This window comes from Bos javanicus, chromosome 25 (genome assembly GCF_032452875.1).
Source record: "Bos javanicus breed banteng chromosome 25, ARS-OSU_banteng_1.0, whole genome shotgun sequence".
Taxonomy (NCBI): domain Eukaryota; kingdom Metazoa; phylum Chordata; class Mammalia; order Artiodactyla; family Bovidae; genus Bos; species Bos javanicus.
This window is the reverse complement of record NC_083892.1, coordinates 14,534,298-14,555,524: the sequence shown is the minus strand read 5'-3', so window position 1 is coordinate 14,555,524 and position 21,227 is coordinate 14,534,298. Positions and strand designations below refer to the sequence as shown.

The window sequence follows — 21,227 nt, the reverse complement described above, 5'->3', positions numbered from 1 at the left end:
CTGGAAACGTATCAGTCCCAACAGAGAGTTCCTCCTTGATTTAACAGTAGGGATGGAAAGAGACTTAAAGAAAGTATAACTTTTTCACCTGGAGAGTAAATAGCTTTTCATGCTGTTCCTTCATCCCGAAGCATCCTCCTGTGCGTTGTGGGAGCACTACTGGCATTTTGGAAACCACTGACGTTATTTGTATGGTGCATTATTTATATGACAGTTACAGGTCAAGCTTGAGCTGCATCACCCCTTACAGCTTTTTTCTCTCACGTCGGCCCTGTTCAGTGGTCACGCTGGTACATTGAAGTGCCCCACCTGGGGCCACTGTCCAGTTGGACGTGGAGTCCCTGTCCAGTTGGCAGGGAGTGGCAGAAAGGCTGCCATCTTTCTTCCCCCACCAGCCTTATCCCAGCCCATTTCCCCAGGTGCTTGGGTTTGCCCTCATAATCCTGTGCACCTCCAGCGTGTCTGTGACTCTTTGGAGAATCCAGCAGGGAACGCCCCAGGCCCTCGAGTTCCTCATACACCCCACCGTGTGGCTCACCACAATGGTGAGTCGCAGCCCAGACCCGCTGGCTTGCTCCTGGGTGCTGCTTCTCCTGTCCCGGTGGAGGGGTGGGGCAGAGGGGGCTCCCTCCAGACCCTCTCCTCCCCCAGCGTCCCCCACCCCCGGCCCACCTCCCACCTGACCCTCTTGTCCAGAGCTTCGCCGTGTTCCTCATCCATGCCGAGAGGAAGAAGGGCGTCCAGGCGTCTGGGGTGCTCTTCGGGTACTGGCTACTCTGCTTTCTCTTCCCAGCCACCAGCGCCACCCAGCAGGCCTCGAGAGGGGTAAGTGGGGGCCAGGGTCACCCGGGAACCAGGATAGTGGTTTCAGGCCTTGGGTCCCATCCATCCTCCTCCTGCTTCCACCAAGGCTTATCCTCTCTGCAGAGACACACACTCCGCAAGCACTGAAACTCAAGCAACACACACAGGCATTTCACATAGATGTTCTCATCACCCCATACCTTTTTATCAACAGAAATTCTTATTGTCTTACACACTCAAGCCACACACTTCACTTGCACACACTTGTATGCTCCCATTCACACATTGGGCTTCCCTGGTGGCTCAGACAGTCAAGAATCTGCCTGCAATGCAGGAGACCTAGGTTCAATCCCTGGGTCGGGAAGGTCCCTCGGAGAAGGAAATGGCAACCCACTCTAGTATTCTTGTCTGGAGAATTCCATCAACAGAGGAGCCTGGCGGGCTATAGTCTATGGAGTTGCAAAGAGCTGGACACCAGTGAGCAACTAACACTTTTCACTTCACTTTTTTCATTCGTGTATCACACAACCACAGACTCCAAAACATCACATACACACACATACACTCGCCTACACTCACACTTGCTGCCATCCAGTCGTGTCTATACTTTCAAGCTCCTACAGGGCTTGTGCACAAATGTCCCACACTCATACACACACACACACACACACACACTGCATGGGCACCGACACACTGTTGGTTCAAAACCTCAGGGGTTCCCGGGTGAAATTAGAAACCAACCCCAGACCTGGAGGATCAAGAGAGACCAAAGAAACAGACCACCACTGCAGTTGGTAGGTGACGATTCTCATAAGCAAGGGAACTTACGTACGATGCTTGTCTTGGCCGCTGCAAAACACATTGATCTCCACACCTGCCCGCCAGAAACTTAACAGTTTATAGAGGTTTTAACAGGGTTCAGTCATATGTGCCACCCAGTGGATCTCACCAGCACATTGCTCTTCCAAGGTGGCATCCTTGAAGTACTTCCTAGTGCAGGAACAGTGTGGCCAGAATGCACATTTCAAGGGCGGGAGTGGCGAGTGGGGGTGAGGAGTCTCTGGGTCCAGCTCACAGGTCAGCCAGTGGTCACGTCCTCTGGATGACTTCCTCTGGCACACAGCTGTGTTCGTTCTGACGCCACGTAAGTGCATGTCTCTCCTCATTCTCCACCTTCACCTGTGCCCTCATGCATCTGTATTTACACACTCATTTTGCACATTCACCTGTATTTCCACATTAGGGGGCGTGATCTGCAAAGAGAAAAATCTATAACTTCAACCAGGGTTTTTCAACCTCAGCACCTTTTACCTACTTCTCTCTTGGGCGGGGGCGGAGAGGAGCTGTCCCATGTGCTGTGGGATGTTGAATAGCATCCCTGGTCTCCACCCACTGGACGCCAGTAGTACCACCCCATTACGGTAACCTGACACCTCTCCTGACAATGGTAAATGTCCCCTGGGGGCAAAGCCACCCCCAGTTGAAAACCGCTTGCATGGCTGGCACACTCACCCAAGACTTCTGATCAGGAAACTGATCAGAGTCTGCTGGTCATCATTTCATATGGTTACTCCCTTCGGATCCCGAAAGAAGAAGGCAGAGAAACACTTTCTATCCTAAAGGACAGATTTTTAACAAAGCAATTTTTGTAACTAATGGGAATAGCCCCCAGGCCCTCCACTGATTTATGAGAGGGTAGCTTTCTACAGTTGACTTAGCAGCTAGCTGTTGGGAACACAGCACTGAAAGAATAATATTGGGACCACATATGCTCTGGAGCTCCATGTGCGAGGCCCTGTGGCAAGCACTTGATGTCATGAATTCAGTGAAGATCTGAATGATCCTATTTTAAAGACGAGGAACCCTAAGCCATAGAGAAGTGAGCGACTTCCTCTAGGTCACGCAGCTTGGGACTGCAGAGCCAAAGTCCATCTCACCCAAATTCAGGGCAAACTTTTCCGACAGAAACGATAGGAAAAATGACACTATGGGGAGTAATGTAGCTGCACTATCAAACTGTATACTATCTGTCCCCCAAAATGAAACCAAAAACAGGGAAGTAAAAAATCCAATAGAGAAACTGTGATCTGAAACTTGGGCTCGTGTTTAAAAACATAAAAACTCAGTTCACACTGGCTCAAGGGGAAAAAGTCCAAGGGTATCTATTAGCTCATATACCTGGGACCTGCTAGGAGGCATAGCTGGCCCAGACATTCAGAGAACACAGCTAGAGCTCCATTTCTGCCTGTCCCTTGGCTCTCGCCTCTTGGCTTCATTCTCCAATGGGATGGCAAGGAGAGCCCCAATTATTCCAGGCTTTCGTTTCACAAATATAGCAAACCTGGAAGATCTCCCGATGGTTCCAGCTCTCGTTGCTCCAGCGTAGGTCCTGCGTCCATTCCTAGCCCAAGCACGGTAGCCAGGGACTAGAACATGCTCTTTGGTCAGGCCTCCATCATCTGCCTGCCCCGCCCCTCCCCACCCGCTGGGATGGAATCAGCTCTACATAAACCTCATACCTGAGCATGGGGGGAAGAGTTAGGGTGCTCTGGCCAGAAAGGGCAGGGGGTGAAAAGCAATCATGGCAGGGCAGCAAGAGTTCGTGATCTGGAGCAGATCATCTGTGTGGCCTTGAGCAAGGTACTGTCACTTCTCTGAGCCTTGGTTTCCCATTGAGTAACACGTAGCAAGTAAACGCCCCCTGGGGCAAGGTGGGGTGGGACTTGAGGAGACAGTGTGTGTAAAGACTCCAGCATGTGCCTGAGGCAGAGCGAATGCTCCCTGAAACCAGCCCCCTTCTTAAACCACAGAACACTGGCCACAGGGAGTGGGATGGGAGATTGGGAGGTGGGGCTCCTTTGTTGCCCAGGGAGAAAGATAAAGTGTCCTTCAATCTGTGTCCTGGAGGCTAAGGCCAGTGGCCACCTAACTAAGGGCACACACCCTGCCTGCCGTTTGTCTGGACAGAATCTGTGTAAGCCAGGTGTTTTCAAGGCCAGGAAGGCTGGGGGCTCCAGCCCCCGTTCCGCCTCCACCCCTTCTCCCCTTCCCGACACCCTCCCCAGTCTCTGCTCCTCCTAAGCCCCGACTCAGAGACTTCTGCTTCCTCTCCCACAGGATTTCCAGAGCGACCCTTTCCGGCACCTGTCACCCTACCTGTACTTGTCTCTGGTGATGGCGCAGTTTGCACTGTCTTGCCTCGCTGATCAATGCCCGCTTTTCCGGAAAAGGCCCCCGCAGGCTGTAAGTCACCATGTCTCCAACCAATGCCTTGCTTGTCCCTGTTCCTCTTCTGGTCCTCAGTGGCCCCCAAGTGATGGAAGGAAGTTAAATTAAAGCACAGGCCTTTATTATTTTTTTTATTCATTCAGGCAAAAAAAGCATATTATATATCGACTCTATGCCACAGGTTGGCCAACTCTTTCTGTCCAAGATAGAAAATATTCTGGGCTTTGTGGGCCATATGGTCTCTGTATGGCAGCTACAGAGGTCAGGTTTTACAAAAAGCAGACAGACTATATGTCAACAAAAGAACATGGCTGCGTTCCAATAAAACTTTATTCGCAGAGAAAAACAGTGGGCCGGATTTGGCTTGGGGGCTGTAGTTTGCCAACCTATTCTGTGCGCCAGCTCAGTACTGAGGATCTCTGGTAAAAAGTGATGTCTCTGTCCTCATGTGACTAATACCCAATAGGGGAATCATTAATCACACAATTACACAAATGTGTGGAAAATTACAACTCATGATCATAAAAATTCAGGATTAAAGTGACTTGCTCAATAGAAGTGCTCCATCGGAGAAGTTCATGGTCCATAAGAGTTTACAGCAGATAACACTGTGAAATCCGGAAAGAATTCTCTGAGAAAAAGACAGTTGAGTGGAGATCATCTAAAAAGATGCTCAACAGTTTGAATAATTAAGTTAAAACTGTAATAGGACTTTGTCCAATGAGTAGCAGAAAAAAAATTAAAATTGATAACACACACTGATGGCAAAGATGTGGTGCAATAAGCATTTTCATGCCCTATTGGTAAGAGTATAAATCTGTGCAGTCTTCCTGGAGCCACTGGTAAAATCCCACCTCTTCTTCACCTTCTTGTCACATTCACTGAGGGATATTGTTGAAAACATTGCTTTTGTCATGCATGGTCCTTGCTTTGAGAATTTCTTGGTCTCAGTATTAATAAAGTTGTTCTGAGCAACTGTTAGTTCTTACTTAGGCACTTCCAACGAAAAAGCAAGAGAGTTCCAGAAAAACATCTATTTCTGCTTTATTAACTATGCCAAAGCCTTTGACTGTGTGGATCACAATAAAATGTGGAAAATTCTGAAAGAGATGGGAATACCAGACCACCTGACCTGCCTCTTGAGAAATCTATATGCAGGTCAGGAAGTAACATTTAGAACTGGACATGGAACAACAGACTGGTTTCAAATAGGAAAAAGAGTACATCAAGGCTGTATATTGTCACCTTGCTTATTTACCTTCTATGCAGAGTACATCATGAGAAAGGCTGGGCTGGAGGAAGCACAAGCTGGAATCAAGATTGCCAGAAGAAATATCAATAACCTCAGATATGCAGATGACACCACCCTTATGGCAGAAAGTGAAGAAGAACTAAAGAGCCTCTTGATGAAAGAGAAAGAGGAGAGTGAAAAAGTTGCCTTAAGGCTCATCATTCAGAAAACTAAGATCATGGCATCCAGTCTCATCACTTCATGGCAAATAGATGGGGAAACAGTGGAAACAGTGGCTGACTTTATTTTTCTGGGCTCCCAAATCACTGCAGATGGTGATTGCAACCATGAAATTAAAGGACACTTACTCCTTGGAAGGAAAGTTATGACCAACCTAGACAACATATTAAAAAGCAGAGCCATCACTTTGTCAACAAAGGTCTGTCTAGTCAAGGCTATGGTTTTTCCAGTGGTCATGTATGGATGTGAGAGTTGGACTATAAAGAAAGCTGAGCGCTGAAGAACTGATGCTTTTGAACTGTGGTGTTGGAGAAGAGTCTTGAGAGTCCCTTGGACTGCAAGGAGATCCAACTCGTGGAGATCAGTCCTGGGTGTTCATTGGAAGGACTGATGTTGAAGCTGAAACTCCAATACACCTGATGCGAAGAGCTGACTCATTTGAAAAGACCCTGGTGCTGGGAAAGATTGAGGGCAGGAGGATAAGGGGACAACAGAGATGAGATGGTTGGATGGCATCACTGGTTCAATGGACGTGGATTTGGGTGAACTCTGGGAGTTGGTGATGGACAGGGAGGCCTGGTGTGCTGTGGTTCATGGGGTTGCAAAGAGTTGGACACGACTGAGCAGCTAAACTGAACTGAGGCACTTTCAGCCCTGTGACCAAATCCCTTTTTGCCTTGCCTGCTAGGAAGCACCAAGCCCTTTGGTATCTACTATGGTTAAGTATCAGAGAAGGACATGGCAACCCACTTCAGTACTCTTGCCTAGAGAATCCCGTGGACAGAGGAGCCTGGTGGGATGCTGTCTATGAGGTTACACAGAGTCAGACATGACTGAAGCAACTTAGCATGCATGCATGCATGCACTGGAGAAGGAAATGGCAACCCACTCCAGTGTTCTTGCCTGGAGAAGCCCAGGGACGGGGGAGTCTGGTGGGCTGCCGTCTACGGGGTCCCACAGAGTCAGACACGACTGAAGCGACTTAGCAGCAGCAGCAGCAGTGGTTAAATATACAGGACATCTCAGTCTGGTTTTCAGTATTAAGCTTGTTGTCAATTCATTCTGTCTTCCTGCCCTTAGCTCTGCTTGCCACATACTGGCCATGGATTATGAGACCAAGTCCTCCCACTTCTAAATCTTTTGTCTTTTCAGAATCCATGTCCTAAGGCTGGGGCCTCCTTCCCCTCGAAGGCCATGTTCTGGTGGGTTTCTGGGTAAGTAAAGAAGCAGGGAAGGGGCCGGGGGTGGGGGGGGGGGGTGCCCCCCCCCACCTACATGTGCCACTCTTGTTTGTTACCACAGCTCTTTCCCAAGGAGATTTCCCCAAGCCTACCAAAGTCAGCCAGGCTTTCTCCATCCCAGCCTGGGTGCTGGGATTTTAGTGTGTCCACCATCCATATCCCATTGCTACTCACTCACTGGAGTGAGATTGGAGTCCTGGCTCTGTCTCTTAGCTGGCCACATCACAAGCATTTAGTCTTGAGTTTTCCCCTCTGTAAAATGGGAACAACTCTACCTTCATTAAATGTAAAGTACTTAGTGCTTGTATATAGAAGGCACTCAATAAAATCATATCTCTATCTAGTCCTTCCACCAACATAGTAGGTGTTTAATAAGCACCTACTATCTGCTAAACACCAAGGGTGAGGAGGCAAAAGACCAAATCTTTACTCACTAGAGGCTCCCAGGCTGGTGGAGAAGATGTTTCTCCAGGGTTAGCACACCAGGCATGGAGGAGGTACCTACCTCCTGGACCCTCTCTTGACCCTCAAGATCATACTTGAATTCCGTCTCCACCACTTCCTGGCTGTGTGACCTTGGGCAAGCTACTTAACCTCTCTGTGCTGCAGTCTCTGCACTTGTCAAATGAGGATCATAATAGCATCTACCTCACAGGGTTTTGAGGATTAAATGAAATGAGGTTTCTGAAGCACTTAGAATCTGGCCCATAAAAAGTTTTATATAAAGTGGTTGTTAAATAAATGAAGGATAGACTACTCTGTGGAGAAGGCAATGGCACCCCACTACAGTACTCTTGCCTGGAAAATCCCATGGACAGAGAAGCCTGGTAGGCTGCAGTCCATGGGGTCACTACGAGTCGGACACGACTGAGCGACTTCACTTTCACTTTTCACTTTCATGTGTTGGAGAAGGAAATGGCAACCCACTCCAGTGTTCTTGCCTGGAGAATCCCAGGGATGGGGAAGCCTCGTGGGCTGCCGTCTATGGGGTCGCACAGAGTTGGACACGACTGAAGTGACTTAGCAGTAGCGGCAGCAGTTGAAGAAGGAAATGGCAACCCACTCCAGTGTTCTTGCCTGGATAATCCCAGGGATGGGGGAGCCTGGGGGGCTGCCATCTATGGGGTCGCACAGAGTCAGACACAACTGAAGCGACTTAGCAGCAGCAGCAGCAGACTACTCTGAGGGCTTCCCAGGTGGCTCAGATGGTAAAGAATCTTCCTGCAGTGCGGCTGACAGGTTCGATCCCTCGGTTGGGAGGATCCCCTGGAGAAGGGAATGGCAACCCACTCTAGTATTCTTGCCTGGAGAATCCCCTGGACAAGAGGAGCCTAAAGGGCTACAGTCCATGGGGTCACAAAGGGTCGGACATGACTAAGCGGCTAAACAACAACGAAGACTACTCCGAGGGAACGGAATTGGTGGAGGGCATGGAGTTGGTGGAGGGTATGGAATTGGTGAAAAGAGCCTGGAAGTTTGCTAAACATCTCTGAAGAGAATCTAGCCCACTGTTTACCAAATGCAGGCATTTATGGGCCATTCCTCAAGCTTTTTGCCTTATTTGGGTATCACTTATACTCAATTTACTTAATGTTCTTTCTTTGGATTAATTTGCTTTCTCTATTTTGTGTGTGTGCTTAGTCGCTCAGTTGTGTCTGACTTTGTGACCCCATGGACTGTAGCCCACCAGGCTCCTCTGTCCATGGGATTCTCCAGGCAAGAATACTGGAGTGGGTTTCCATTTCCGTCTCCTTTCTCTACTTTAGTAACCTGTTATAAGGGAAACTTCCTATCACTACCAAGATCACAAAAATCTAGAATCCCTTGCCATGTAGAATGCTAAAAGTAGTTTCAGTGAAAAACAAATATTATGAATAATTTCTGGATTCAAACTGTTGCTTGCCTGAGTTTACTCTGTATTAGAAAAGGGAACTTGAAAAGTCTCAAAAAGGAGCTCAAGACCAGCTCCAAACAAGGCCTCCTTGGTGTCACAAGAAAGATGAGAGACCTAAAAGGAAAAAAAAAAAAAAAACATTCCTGCTGTGGAAGTCTGCAGTGGTTAATTTCTTTTCTTTATGGCCTGCTGGCTTATTTGCCCCAAGGCATATGGGATCTTAGTCCCCTGACCAGGGCTCAAACTCATTTCTTCTGCATTGGAAGGTGGATTCCTAAATTCCTAACCACCAGGGAAGTTAATTTCTTGTGTATGCATGTTGGTTTGAAAACTGGCCTCAGTTAACCAAGGGCAAGGACAGACAGAAGAAAGAGGCAGCCACTCCAGGCTGGAAGGAGGCAGGGTTAACAACAAGCCAGGGATCTTACATACGAGGCCTGTCTTGGGCCCTGCAAGCTGAGTACATCTCACTGGACTCCCTAGAGTTTACAGAGAAGCCTTAACGGGGTTCAAACATGTACATCATCCAGATAGTCTAACACTTACTCTCAAAGTAGCTCCTAATGTGGGAACAGTGGGCAGAATGTACGTTCCAAGCACAGGGGAGGGAGGAGCTCAGATTGCCCGGGTCCAGGTCATAGGTGCACCATTGGCCACATCCTCTAGATAACCTCCTTCAACAGTGCACCAACTACAGTCATCTCATATACCAGTCCCAAGCGCGAGAAAACATTCTCATTTTAAGGTGAGAAAACTGAGGTCCATTGTTGGCAAGTGACTTGCCCAAGGTCACAGCACTGAAAAGTGGTGATTTTATTTGACAAATCTTGTGCCCGGAGCCCGTGGTAAAGAACCCACCTGCCAATGCAGGCGACATAAGAGACGCAGATTTGATCCCTGGGTCAGGAAGATTCCCTGGCAACCCAATCCAGCATTCTTGCCTGGAAAATCCCATGGACAGGGGAGCCTGGCAGGCTACAGTCCAGGGGTCACAGAAGAGTCGAACACAACTGAAGCGACTTAGCACCCATGCACACACATGCCCTGAGCTGGGAGGTGGTGATAGAAGAGGGAGAATCTTTGTCTCCATGAAACTTATCGCTAATGGAGGAGAAAGACTAAATAAATAATCCGACCAAAAAAAGTAAACAGTGGTCATCGCAGCAAGCATTAGAAAGAAACAGCTCAGGAAACTATGGGATCTTGCAGTGGGGAATCTACCTGGACTCAGGTGTGGGGGTCATCAAGTGGGCTTTTAAGGAAATCATGTCCAAGCCAGAGACGAAGGACAAGTGAGAAGTGGCAGGGAAAGAGTTTTAAACAGAGGGACATGCATGTGCAAAGGTCCTGAGGCCAGGTGGCTGGAGCAGTGAACCAGGAGGAGAATGGGGAGAAGTTCAAGTTTCCTCCACTATAACAGTTTTCAACTCTGGACTTCTGACTCCTAGGGAGGCTTATTTATTTCCCCTGTTACAGGTTACTCCTTGGTTAAGTCACTTAATCTCTCTGAGCCTCTGTTTTCTTCCTCATCTGTAAAATGGGTCAATAGTAATCTATCATATAGGCTCATGTGAGAATTAAATGATAATCTTTGTAGACTGGGAAGCGCCTACCACTGTTCAGTTCAGTTCAGTCGTTCAGTCGTGTCTGACTCTTTGCGACCCCATGAATCGCAGCACGCCAGACCTCCCTGTCCATCACCAACTCCCGGAGTTCACCACTGTTAGATAAATTGCTTTCCTTGTACCGAGGGGCCAGCGCAGGTGCAGAGAGGCAAACAACTTACCAGGGATCACACAGCTACCAAACCAGGGCACTGCAGAGGTGGACGCGGGAAGGGCTGGCTATGGTGACCCTCTTTTATAGGTTGGTCTGGAAGGGCTACCGGAGGCCACTGGGGCCAAAAGACCTCTGGTCACTTGGGAGCAAAAACTCCTCTGAAGAACTGGTTTCCCAGCTTGAAAAGGAATGGACAAGGAACCGCAGCGCCACCCAGCGGTGAGTGTGTGGAAGGTGGGCGCTTAGCCCGAAGCTGGTCAGCAAAGCCCTTGGTCCCACAAACCCCGCCCCTACTCTGGGCTGAGTCCCCGAGAAATAAGTTCTCAAATAGGTATAATTAAGCCTGGGTTAAATGTAGCCCTGCCGTCGAGTGGTTGATGACCTTGGACAAGTCGCTTGACCTCACTGGAGCTTGATGTTTCAGGGCACAGACAAAAGTAGCTCTGTGGCAGGACTGAGAAGTTTCCCTTGCATACTCTAGGACTTATCGATGGCTAAATCCCACACATTAGGAGGAGACAGAGAGAGACAGAGCCTACTGGCTCATATAGCTGAGAAGGTGGGTCTGGCCTCAGGTGTAGCTGGATTCAGAACTTGCGTGGTGTTCACTATTGTCCGACACTGGTCTCTCCATAAGGCCTGTCCCATACTATGCCAACTCAACACCCACTTCCTCACCATCCACCTAAAAAAAAAAAAAAAATCTCAAGGAAGGACTCTGATTGGCTGGCTGAGTCATGTGCCTCTCAGGAGCCAATCCCATGGCTGAAGGGCAGGCCACGTGATTGGCAGTCCTTTCAGAGCCACACAGGGAGGGGAGGGGCTGCTCCCGGAAGGAAAGGTGTATGTTTTCCAAAAGGGATAAATAATATGACAGATCGAAACAGCAGCTCTCTCTCACCTCAGGCATATCTTGCTGTACTGCCCCTCCACTCTTAAATGAGTTTTGAGTTCATCCCAAAGGGCCCTGGAGGTCTTGTCCACCCTCTCCCAGCTCTGCTGTCCCCTGCCACTGTAAGAATGATGCTCACCCAGTATTAGAGCTGAAGTAGAAGCATTCTCCAGAACGGCTTGAGAATCTGTGAACAACTGACAGTAAGAAAGCAGAGTGGCAGGGTTATACAGAGATCTGGCTCAGGCATTTTCTGAGCTCACTGCTTATACATAGGAAAGAACTTTGGTTTTGTTTCTAAAATATGTTGCAACCTTTGCGGGAAGGGCGAGGACGTCATCTTAAGAGGTCACAGACCGATTCGTCTGCTGGCCAAGTCGGGGTCACAGGTGTGTTTGGCCAGCATGTATCGTGCTGTTGTTTGAGGTTTGTGCTTTGTTTTGTTTTTTTGTGTAAGTTGCCAACATTTAAGCTGTTGGAGATGTCACAAAAATATGGAATTTGGGTGTCTCTTAAAGTGGAATGGCAGTGTTAGGTCGTATCCCTCATGACAACGGGAGGGTGGATCTGGGAAGTGGTTGCCCTGTGGAACAGGGCGTGTGTGCTTCAGTTTGCCACAGTCTCTACCCCTCCCTTTTACATCCCCCAGCAACACCCGGCCCTGTGGTCATTTTTGGAGCTGGCACTAAATCGCTTTGGGACCAGACACGGAAGACCAGCCAACAAGTCTAGTGGTTTCCCTGCTGGCTCAAACAGTAAAGAATCTGCCCTCATTGCAGGAGACCTGGGTTTGATCCCTGAGTGCTGGGGCCAAGGAGAGGTGACATCTTGGGGCTACAGGGATGACCAGGGTAGAGATGTGAGTGCAGGGTTAGAAAAATGGTTGAATTAGAAATACTGCTGGCCTCAGAGGCTGGGGTAGGGGTAGGCTTCAAGACAGGTAGTAAACTAATATTTGTTTATTTCTTTGCAAGCAAAGTGGTAATGACTGGCTCCTTGTAGCCTTTTGTGCTAAAAATACCAAGTTGTCCTAGGACTGCTAGTTGAGATTTGTCCTTCCCCTTCATCCTGAGGGGGGCTTCCCTGGTGGCTCAGAGAGTAAAGAATCTGCCTGCTATGCAGGAGACCTGGGTTCAATCCCTGGGTCGGGAAGGTCCCTTGGAGAAGGGAATGGCTACCCACCCCAGTATTCTTGCCTGGAGAATTCCATGGACAGAGGAGCCTGGCGACCCACAGTCCATGGAGTTGCACACAACTGAGAAGCTAACACTTTCACACTTTTCATCTGGAGGAGATGCTCAGAAGATTCTTGAGAGGGGAAGGGGGACTGGAGGCCCAGCTTGTGGGGGACGGGTATTCACCCCGTTAGCTGGGCTCTGGGAGTATAGAGGCTGACATTGACGGGGCAGGGAATGGGGATGTCTCAAGTTGTCTCTCTAAAGAAAAAGGCCCAGGCACGCCACTGATCCTTAAACTCACTCACGTGGAAGAGGGCTGGGCCATTTGCTCTGCAGGACAGCTGGAAACTCGGCTCTGTTAAAAACCAGGCCAGGAGACTAGTTGCACAGCATTCTAGTAAAAGCAACCAGTGGGTTAAGTCAAGTGTCAGGAGGAAATCTGGAGAAGTCAGTCCATTCCCAGGCCGTGGGTGCTTGACTGAGGGCCTGGCAGCCAAACCCTGTTTGGATGATGGGGATACAGCCATACACAAGACAGCTGAGGCCTCTCTTGCCAGAAAGCTGATTTTTTGGTGGAGAAGACAGATACTTGCAAGTTGAAGTCAATGCTGGGACAGAAATAAGGGTCTGGGATGGGGAAACAGGGCTACTGCAGTTTCCCAGCAGGGAAAGTGTCTTTGAGGAGGTAATGCTAAAATGAAGTCAAGCCTTGGGAAGAACTGGGCAGAGACATTCCAGATCAAGGGCAGTTTGTGCCAAGGCCTGAGAAAGGTGAGCTGTGGGTGTGTCAAGGAGCAGAAAGAAAACCAGCCCAGGAAAGAGGACCAGGATGAAGTGGGGAAGTGGGCAGGGGCCAGGCCACACAAGACTGTGTCTAGAAATGGAGACATTTTATTAAACCATTGAAGGATTTTATGCAGGAAAAAAAAAATAGTCTACCCACTTGGAGTCCTAACAAGACAGATGAGAAAAGGAGTTGGAGACAGCATGGCTCTGAGGGTGATGAATGAAATTATTCCAGCCGGTGGGCAGGAGTGGGCAGGGATGGCCTTTATAAGAAGGTAATATCCTTTTGGCATTCAAGACCCAAATATCCAAATGTGAGTGGCAGGCCATGCCCAGCTCATGATGGAGGCCAAGCCACAGCTCACCAGAGATGCCAAGCTAAACCACAAGCCGGGTCAAGCCGGAAGGGGCAAGACCTTGACTTTGTTCGTGAGGGCTTGGGAACCTACCCTCATCAAGGGCTTTTTTCTTTTTAATTTTTTGGTGAGAGAGGGGGCTCTGTGTGAACTGTGAGTCAAGGTCTGGGGTCAGGACTTCCCTGGTGGTCCAGTGGTTAAGACTTCCACCTTCCAATGTAGAGGTTGCAGGTTCAATCCCTGCCCAGGGAGCTAATATCCCAGGTGCCTCACAGAGAAAAAACCAAAACATGAAACAATGTTGTAACAAATTCAATAAAGCCTTTAAAAATTATCTACATTAAAAAAAAAAATCTTCAAAAAAAATTCTAGGCTCAAATCCCTGCTCTGTCCTCCATGTGTGACCTCAGGCACCTGTCACCACCTCTCAGAGCCTCAGTCTCCTCTGAGGTCAAATGAGGACCCTGTGACACCCAGGGGGCAGGGAGGTTGAGGGGAGTTGATGAGCTTATGTGTGTGAAGGACTGATCCCAGTGCCTGGCCCCAGGTCTCAGCTCTCAGCACCACTGAAGTTCTGATAATCTCATAGGCTGTCAGAGCTGGAAGGGACCCAGAGTGGGGCCAGCTCCATCTTTGCATGAGGATATAGAGGCACAGGGAGGGGAGCAGCCTGCCCAAGGCCACACAGCAACCGCATGGCTGCCAGGCTCTCCCTACAGCCAAAGCCTGCCTCTGGAAGGGCCCTCGGGCCTCCCCGCTCCTCCTGTCACTTCTTCCCCCGAACCTTTCCCTGATAACCCAGGGCCTGGGATCTTAGACATCACAGCAGCTTGAGCTTACATCTGTGGTTTCACTCAGACCAGGGGTTCCAGGCTCAGACCTCAGCAGTGATTCTAAACTGGTCCTCAACCAGTTCTAAACCACCTCAGGGCTGGCTGGGGTGGGCTGCCTAAGGGATCAGAAAGTGCTCTGAAGGTTGGGATTGAATCCCAACCCTTTTATTTCTCAACCGTGCATCCTTCCCCAGCTTTACCTTCTGAGCCTCAGTTTCCTCATCTGTGAAATGGGGTAACACCTGAGGGAGCTCTCTGGGGTCTTTTTCTTAAGGTCACTAATCCTACTCATGAGGGCTGCACCCACATGACCTAATCACCTCCCAGAGGTCTCACCTCCTAATACCATCACACTGGGAATTAGATTCAACATGAATTTGGGTGGTGGGCGGGATGGAGGTGGGGACAAAAACCTTCAGTCTATTAAAAGGGCCCAGAGCTGATGTCTTCTCTCCCCTAAGGCACACCAAGGCGACAGCATTTAAAAGGAAAGGAAGCCGTAACAAGGAGGCCCCAGAGACGGAGACCCTCTTGCCGCAACAGCGGGGGAAGAGGGGCCCGCTGCTGAGGGCCATCTGGCAGGTGGGCCGCTCCGCCTTCCTCCTGGGGACCCTCAGCCTCATCATCAGTGATGTCTTCAGGTTCACGGTGCCCAAGCTCCTCAGGTGGGTCCAGGCCTTGGGTGCTTTGTTGAGGCTGGTGGTCCCTGAACGGTGTCCTTCCAGGACCTGGAGGGCCTTCAACCCTCCTTCCACCCCTGCCTGGACCTCTGGCGCTCAAGGCACTGAGGGTGGATGAAAAGGGTGCTGAGGAAGAATAGAAATAAATGAAAAAGTGACTCCCGTTTCCCTCGGGGAGAGAAAATGATTGAATTTGGGCTGACTGCATCACTTTGCTTTCGCTGTACCACAAAAGTCCCCAAAAGTGAGGGGCTTCAAACCACTTCCTTAGCTGTGATGGTGTGGGGCATCAGTTCATGCTGGGCGCAGCCTTGGAGGGTTCAGTCGTGTGTCTGCAGTCACCAAGGTGGTCTCAGCTGGGACATCTTGTCTCTCCCCTGATGGTCTGTCACCCTCAAAAGGCTGATTTCAAGCTCGTTTGCAGGGCTGCTTGGCAGGGTCTCTAGACAAAGCCCTTTTCTCCTGAAGCCAAAGCTGGTTGTACAGCCAGCCCAGATTCAAGGGGTGGCCTGTAACTTTGCTCAAGCTGCCGTAGCAAAGGACTACAGCCTGGGTGTCTTGAGCAGAAATCCTTTTCCCGGTGCTTATCTTTTCTACTGTCGTTTCTTTCTTTTCTTTTTTGTAAAATTGAAGTTTAGTTGATTTATAATGCTGTGTTTCAGATGTACAGCTAAGTGATTCTGTTTCATCAGATTCTTTTCTCTTAGAGGTTATTATAAACTACTGAGTGCAGTTCCCTATTCTGTACAGTGGATCCTTGTTGGTTATTACTATTTTATAATAGTTAATCCCAAACTCTTAATTTATTCCTCCCCTTTGGTAACTTTGAGTTTGTCTTCTATGTCTGTGAGTCTATTACTGTTTTGTAAGTTCATTTGTATGATTTTTTTTTTGTTCCACATGTAAGTGATATCATGTATTTATCTTTGTCTTACTTCACTGTGTGATAATCTCCAGGTCCATCCATGTTGCTGCAAATAGCATTATTTCATTCGTTTTTATGGCTGAGTAGTATCCATCTCTTTAATCTGTTCATCTGTTGATGGACCCTAGGTTGCTTCCACATTAGGGTGGAACAATGGACATTAGGGTGCATGTATATTTTGGGATGGTGTTAGTGGTAAAGAATCATCCTGCCAAGGCAGGAGACACAAGAAATGAGGGTTCAATACCTGGGTTAGGAGGATCCCCTGTAGTAGGAAATGGTACGCAACTCCCGTATTCTTGCCTGGAAAATTCCATGTAGAGAAGAGGCTGGCAGGCTACAGTCCCTGGTACCTCAAAGAGTCGGACACGACTGAGCGACTGAGCACACGCACACACATCTTTTTGAATTATAATTTTCTCTGGATATACCCAGGAGTGGGATTGCAGGATCATATGGTAGTTCTATTTTTAGTTTTTTTAAGGAACTTCCATACTGTTCTCTTCCCCAAGAAAAGGGATAGGCTACCCACTCCAGTATTCTTGGGCTTCCCTTGTGGCTCAGCAAGTAAAGAATCCGCCTGAAATGTGGGAGACCTGGGTTCGATCCCTTGGTTGGGAAGATGCCCTGGAGAAGAGAAGGGCTACCCACTCCAGTATTCTGGCCATGGACTGTATAATCCATGAATCCAGAATTCCAAGGACTGTATAATCCATGGTGCCTCAAATAGTCAGACATGACTGAGCGACTTTCTCTCACATTCCTACCCCTCTCACATACTGTTCTCTATAGTGGCTACACCAATTTACATTCCCAGCAACAGTGTAGGAGGGATCTCTTTCTCTTCACACCCTCTCCAGCATTTATTGTTTGTAGACATTTTGGTGATGGCCATTCTGACCAGAGGATGAGATGGTTGAATGGCATCACCAACCCAATGGACATGAGTTTGAGCAAGCTCTGGGAGTTGGTGATGGACAGGGAAGCCTGGTGTGCTGCAGTCCATGGGGTCGCACAGAATTGGACATGACTTAGTGACTGCACAACAACAAAGTCTAACCGATGTGGAGTGATCCCTCATTGTAGTTTGGATTTGCATTTCTCTAATAATTAGCAATGCTGAACATCTTTTCATGTGCATTTTGACCACCCATGTGTCCTCTTTGGAGAAATGTCTATTTAGATCTTCTGTCCATTTTTTATTTGGGTTATTTGTTTTTTTGATATTGAACTGTGGGAGCTGTTGGTGGATTCTGGAGATGAATCCCTTGTTGGTCACATCGTTTGCAGATATTTTCTCCCAGTCTGGAGGTAGTCTCTTCATTTTTGTTTCTGGTTTCCTCTGCTGTACAAAAGCTTCTAAATTCAATTAGGTCCCATTTAAACAACAGACATTTTTGTCTTCCCATCACCGAAGGCTAGAAGTTCAAGATCAAGGTTGTTTCCCCTGAGGCCTCTCTTTGCCTTGTGCACAGCTGCCTTCTCTCCGCATCCTCATATGGTCTTTCCTTGGAACACACGCACCCCCGGGGTCTCCTTCTGTGTCCAGATTTCCTCTTCTTCTAAGGACACCAGTTGTCCTGGATTCAGGCCCCTCCTAATGGCCTTGTTTGAACTGAATCGCCTCTTTAAGGGCCCTGTCATCAAATGCATGGTCATATTCCGAGGCACTGGGGGTTAGGACCTTAACATATACATTTTGGGGGGACACAACTCAGCCATAACAGGTGGGGATAAAAACTCTGCCTGTTGATTGGAGATGTAAGTCATGGTGGAAATGAGCGTGGACAGTGGGAGAAATAGTTGCAATCGTTTTTGCAAAAACAAAAGACCCTCCAGTACTGTCTGGTCCTCCAGACCTGGCCAGGCTTAGGCAGAGGCAGTAGCCATGGGCACCTTCTCTCACCAACTTCTCCCTCCTTCTCCTCCTGCAAGCCTCTTCCTGGAGTTTATCGGGGACCCCAACACCCCAGCCTGGAAGGGCTATCTCCTGGCCGTGCTGATGTTCCTCTCCGCCTGCCTGCAAACGCTGTTCGAGCAGCAGCACATGTACAGACTCAAGGTGCTACAGTTGAGGCTGCGAACAGCCATCATTGGCCTGGTGTACAGAAAGGTGAGCCCCGGGGGAGGGGCGTGGCCTTTCCTCTCTTTCCAGCCTGTCCCAATTTACACACAGACGTCCCAGCCAAGGAGAGCCACGTCACTGAACTCTCATCTGCGCCCCCAAGCACACTCATTCATCACGTCTCTCATAGTTGCTCATACTGCACTCTCACCTTCTTGGTTATTTCTGTAAGACCTTGTGTGATCTGACCCTGAGACCTCTTCTGTCTAATTACATCACATGCTTCCTTCACACCTCCTTTCCTTTCCTCCAGCCACACCAGTCTCCTTTCAGTTCCTCAAGCATCCTCCTACCTCAGGGCCTTTGTACGTGTGGTTCCCACTGCCTGGGCACCCTTTCCCCAATTCTTCATGTAGTGAATTTCCGCCCATCTCTCTGTGGATAAAGGACTAACCTTTGGGCTGTGTGGAAACCAGATAAAGGTAGACTGTCAGCTATTTGACCAGGTAACACTGCTTACAGTTGAAATGACCCCTGAGCCACTGGTAAATGGAATCTGGGCTGGAAGTTCTGTCAGTGAACTGTGACACCTGGAGGGAAGCCAGCGCTTTGGGCTTTTCTCTGTGTGGTCATTCTTGGAAACGAAGCCCGTGAGGCTGCTGCTCTAAGACATGTTGGCCCCTCTGGGTCTGCAGCCTCTGAGACAGGACGACCCAGTCCCCGCTGAGTCCCTTTCTCATACCTGAGCTGTCACCTGGGAGAGGAGGGGAACAAAGGGAACAGCTCCAGGGTGGCTGTGTGAGTGTCTCCTGATTTCCCGACCACGTGGCTCGCTGGGAACAGGTGTGACCTGTCCTGTCTTTTGAGTCTACACGTGGAGCTGAGGCTGTGAGAAGGCAGCCTAAGGGCTTTGCACTTCCCATTTTTTGGAGAATTTCAGGGTAGCCTCTTCATCTCCTGATGGGTCAGAGCCCCCTGTCTGCCCTCTGGGCTGCTTCTGTATTAACCAGGTTTAAAATTAATTTATTTCTTTTTGGCTGCACTGAGTCTTTGTTGCTGTACTCGGGCTTTGTCCAGTTGCGGCAAGCAGGGGCCACTCTCGAGTTGCAGGGCATGCACTCCTCGTTGTGGTGGTTTCTCTTGTCGTGGAGCATGGGCTCTACTGGGCAGGCTCTGTAGTTGTGGCTCACGGCCTTAGTTGCCAGAGGCATGTGGATCCTCCCCGACCAGGGGTTGAACCCATATCCCCTACATTGGCAGGTGGATTTTTAACCACTGGACCACCTGGTAAGTCCAGCTGTGCTTCCTTATTTTCTGTCTGGTGCTTCGACATCTGGGGCCTTGCTGACCCTGGAGGGACTGTCCCTCTGTCCTTTCCGAGGTCAGCCAGTTCCTCCAGATGGTAAGTGACTCATCGGAAAGCACGCCTTTCACATGCAAACCAACCCACCCTGACTCACACTCCAGCTGCCTCCTTTTGAGGCCCTCAGCCTCTGGCCATTGTTCTTGCTATAATCACTCCAGGGCCACGTATCAGACAATGAGGCCCAGTTCCTATGCCCAGAGCAGCTGGAATTACTCAAACTAGCCAATGCTAAACCTGCCGACCCTGTCTGACTTTCCCATGAAAACCACAGCAAGCTCTTGCCTATGGTTCATCCCACCCTGCCCCACTCCAGTGCTTCCCCAGGTGCTCCCACCCCATAGTGTGGAATACCCCTTTCTATTGAGATTGTTCAGTGTAATAAACCCTCTTGTCAATATTAGTCTTCTCTGGTCTGTGGGCTTGCCATACTTGAATAATAATAAAACCTATATTTTAAAACACTTCATGACACTCATCATCAGTTCAGTTCAGTTGCTCAGTCGTGTCCGACCCTTTGCAACCCCGTGAATCGCAGCACACCAGGCCTCCCTGTCCATCACCAACTCCCGGAGTTCACTCAGACTCACGTCCATTGAGTCAGTGATGCCATCCAGCCATCTCATCCTCTGTCATCCCCTTCTCCTCCTGCCCCCAATCCCTCCCAGCATCAGAGTCTTTTCCAATGAGTCAACTCTTCGCACCTGGTGGCCAAAGTACTGGAGTTTCAGCTTTAGCATCATTCCTTCCAAAGAAATCCCAGGGCTGATCTTCAGAATGGACTGCTTGGATCTCCTTGCAGTCCAAGGGACTCTCAAGAGTCTTCTCCAACACCAGAGACACTCATCATAATTACTATTAAACGGTGAACTGTGTACATCTTTAATTTTGTTCCCCAGCTCAAACTCCACTCCCAGGAGACCAAGCACCTCGCCTCTTTTGACCATAGAACTCAGAGTGAGGCCCAGAGCAGGTGCTCAGTAAAGATTGGAAAATTTTTTTGGAGAATTTCTATACTTGTTTGTTTCCAGCTCATCATTTCACCCCCTCACTTCTTCCCTGACACACCCAGCAGAGACGATTGCAAGTAGAATGTAGTATTCAACAGGCTGGAAGGGGTCCACTGTGACCCCAGAATCAGGGCAAATGTGTGGCTGTTAGAAAACCAGGTTAGTATCTACAAGGCATGTTGAATGCCTGGGGGGAATCAGTCTAACACTCTGTCTAGCCTCTGTTATCCTGGATTCCAATCTAAACCTTCTGGTTTGGGGCAAGTTGGTCAATTTCTCTGTGCCTCAGTTTCCTTGTCTGTGAAATGAGATTAATAATTATCCATCTCATTGATTCTCGTTTCACTTTTTCTTTCCTCTTTTAATCAAGATGTTTTAATTTACTGAATGGTTGGCTTTGATTTTTTTTCCCCCAAAGTGATACAAAAATTGTTTACTTGCTAAGTCATGTCCAACTCTGTTGTGACCACATGGACTGTAGCCTGCCTGGTTCCTGGGTCCATGGGATTCTCCAGGCAAGAATACTGGAGTGGGTTGCCATTTCCTCCTCCAGGGGATCTTCCTGACCCAGGGATTGAACCTGCGTCTCTTGGGTCTCCTCCAGTGGCAGGTGGATTCTTTACCCCTGCCCCACCTGGGAAACCCTATATCCTGGGCACTGTGCTAAATAAATGAAGATTTTCATCATTTTTTCCATGATGGGACACAACAGACAGCTGAAT

General features: G+C 48.9%; 1 protein-coding gene and 1 long non-coding RNA gene across 6 annotated transcripts in view; one reads left to right on the top strand and one right to left on the bottom strand.

Annotated features, from left to right (window-relative positions):
* ABCC6 (ATP binding cassette subfamily C member 6) overlaps nt 1-21,227 on the top strand; it is a 71,628-nt gene that overhangs the window by 2,683 nt on the left and 47,718 nt on the right. For 3 of the 4 annotated variants that reach the window (XR_009733504.1, XR_009733505.1, XM_061401217.1), the window contains exons 3-9: nt 420-545; nt 697-825; nt 3,922-4,047; nt 6,656-6,717; nt 10,505-10,636; nt 14,924-15,127; nt 18,003-18,180. Coding sequence is in view for 2 of the 4 variants with exons in the window: in XM_061401217.1 (XP_061257201.1) it covers nt 420-545; nt 697-825; nt 3,922-4,047; nt 6,656-6,717; nt 10,505-10,636; nt 14,924-15,127; nt 18,003-18,180 (957 nt within the window). In the remaining 2 variants the exon portion in view is untranslated. The remainder of the gene's footprint in view (nt 1-419; nt 546-696; nt 826-3,921; nt 4,048-6,655; nt 6,718-10,504; nt 10,637-14,923; nt 15,128-18,002; nt 18,181-21,227) is intronic. The other variant, XM_061401218.1, reaches the window with a different exon arrangement.
* LOC133238285 (uncharacterized) lies at nt 820-10,609 on the bottom strand. Of its 2 annotated transcripts, none has more exons than XR_009733507.1 (4): nt 10,425-10,609; nt 3,961-4,102; nt 2,317-2,420; nt 820-2,057 (listed from the first exon to the last, which is right to left on the bottom strand). It is a non-coding gene; the product is annotated as an uncharacterized LOC133238285 (long non-coding RNA). The 2 variants fall into 2 exon arrangements; XR_009733506.1 differs by having other exon boundaries at nt 3,961-4,096.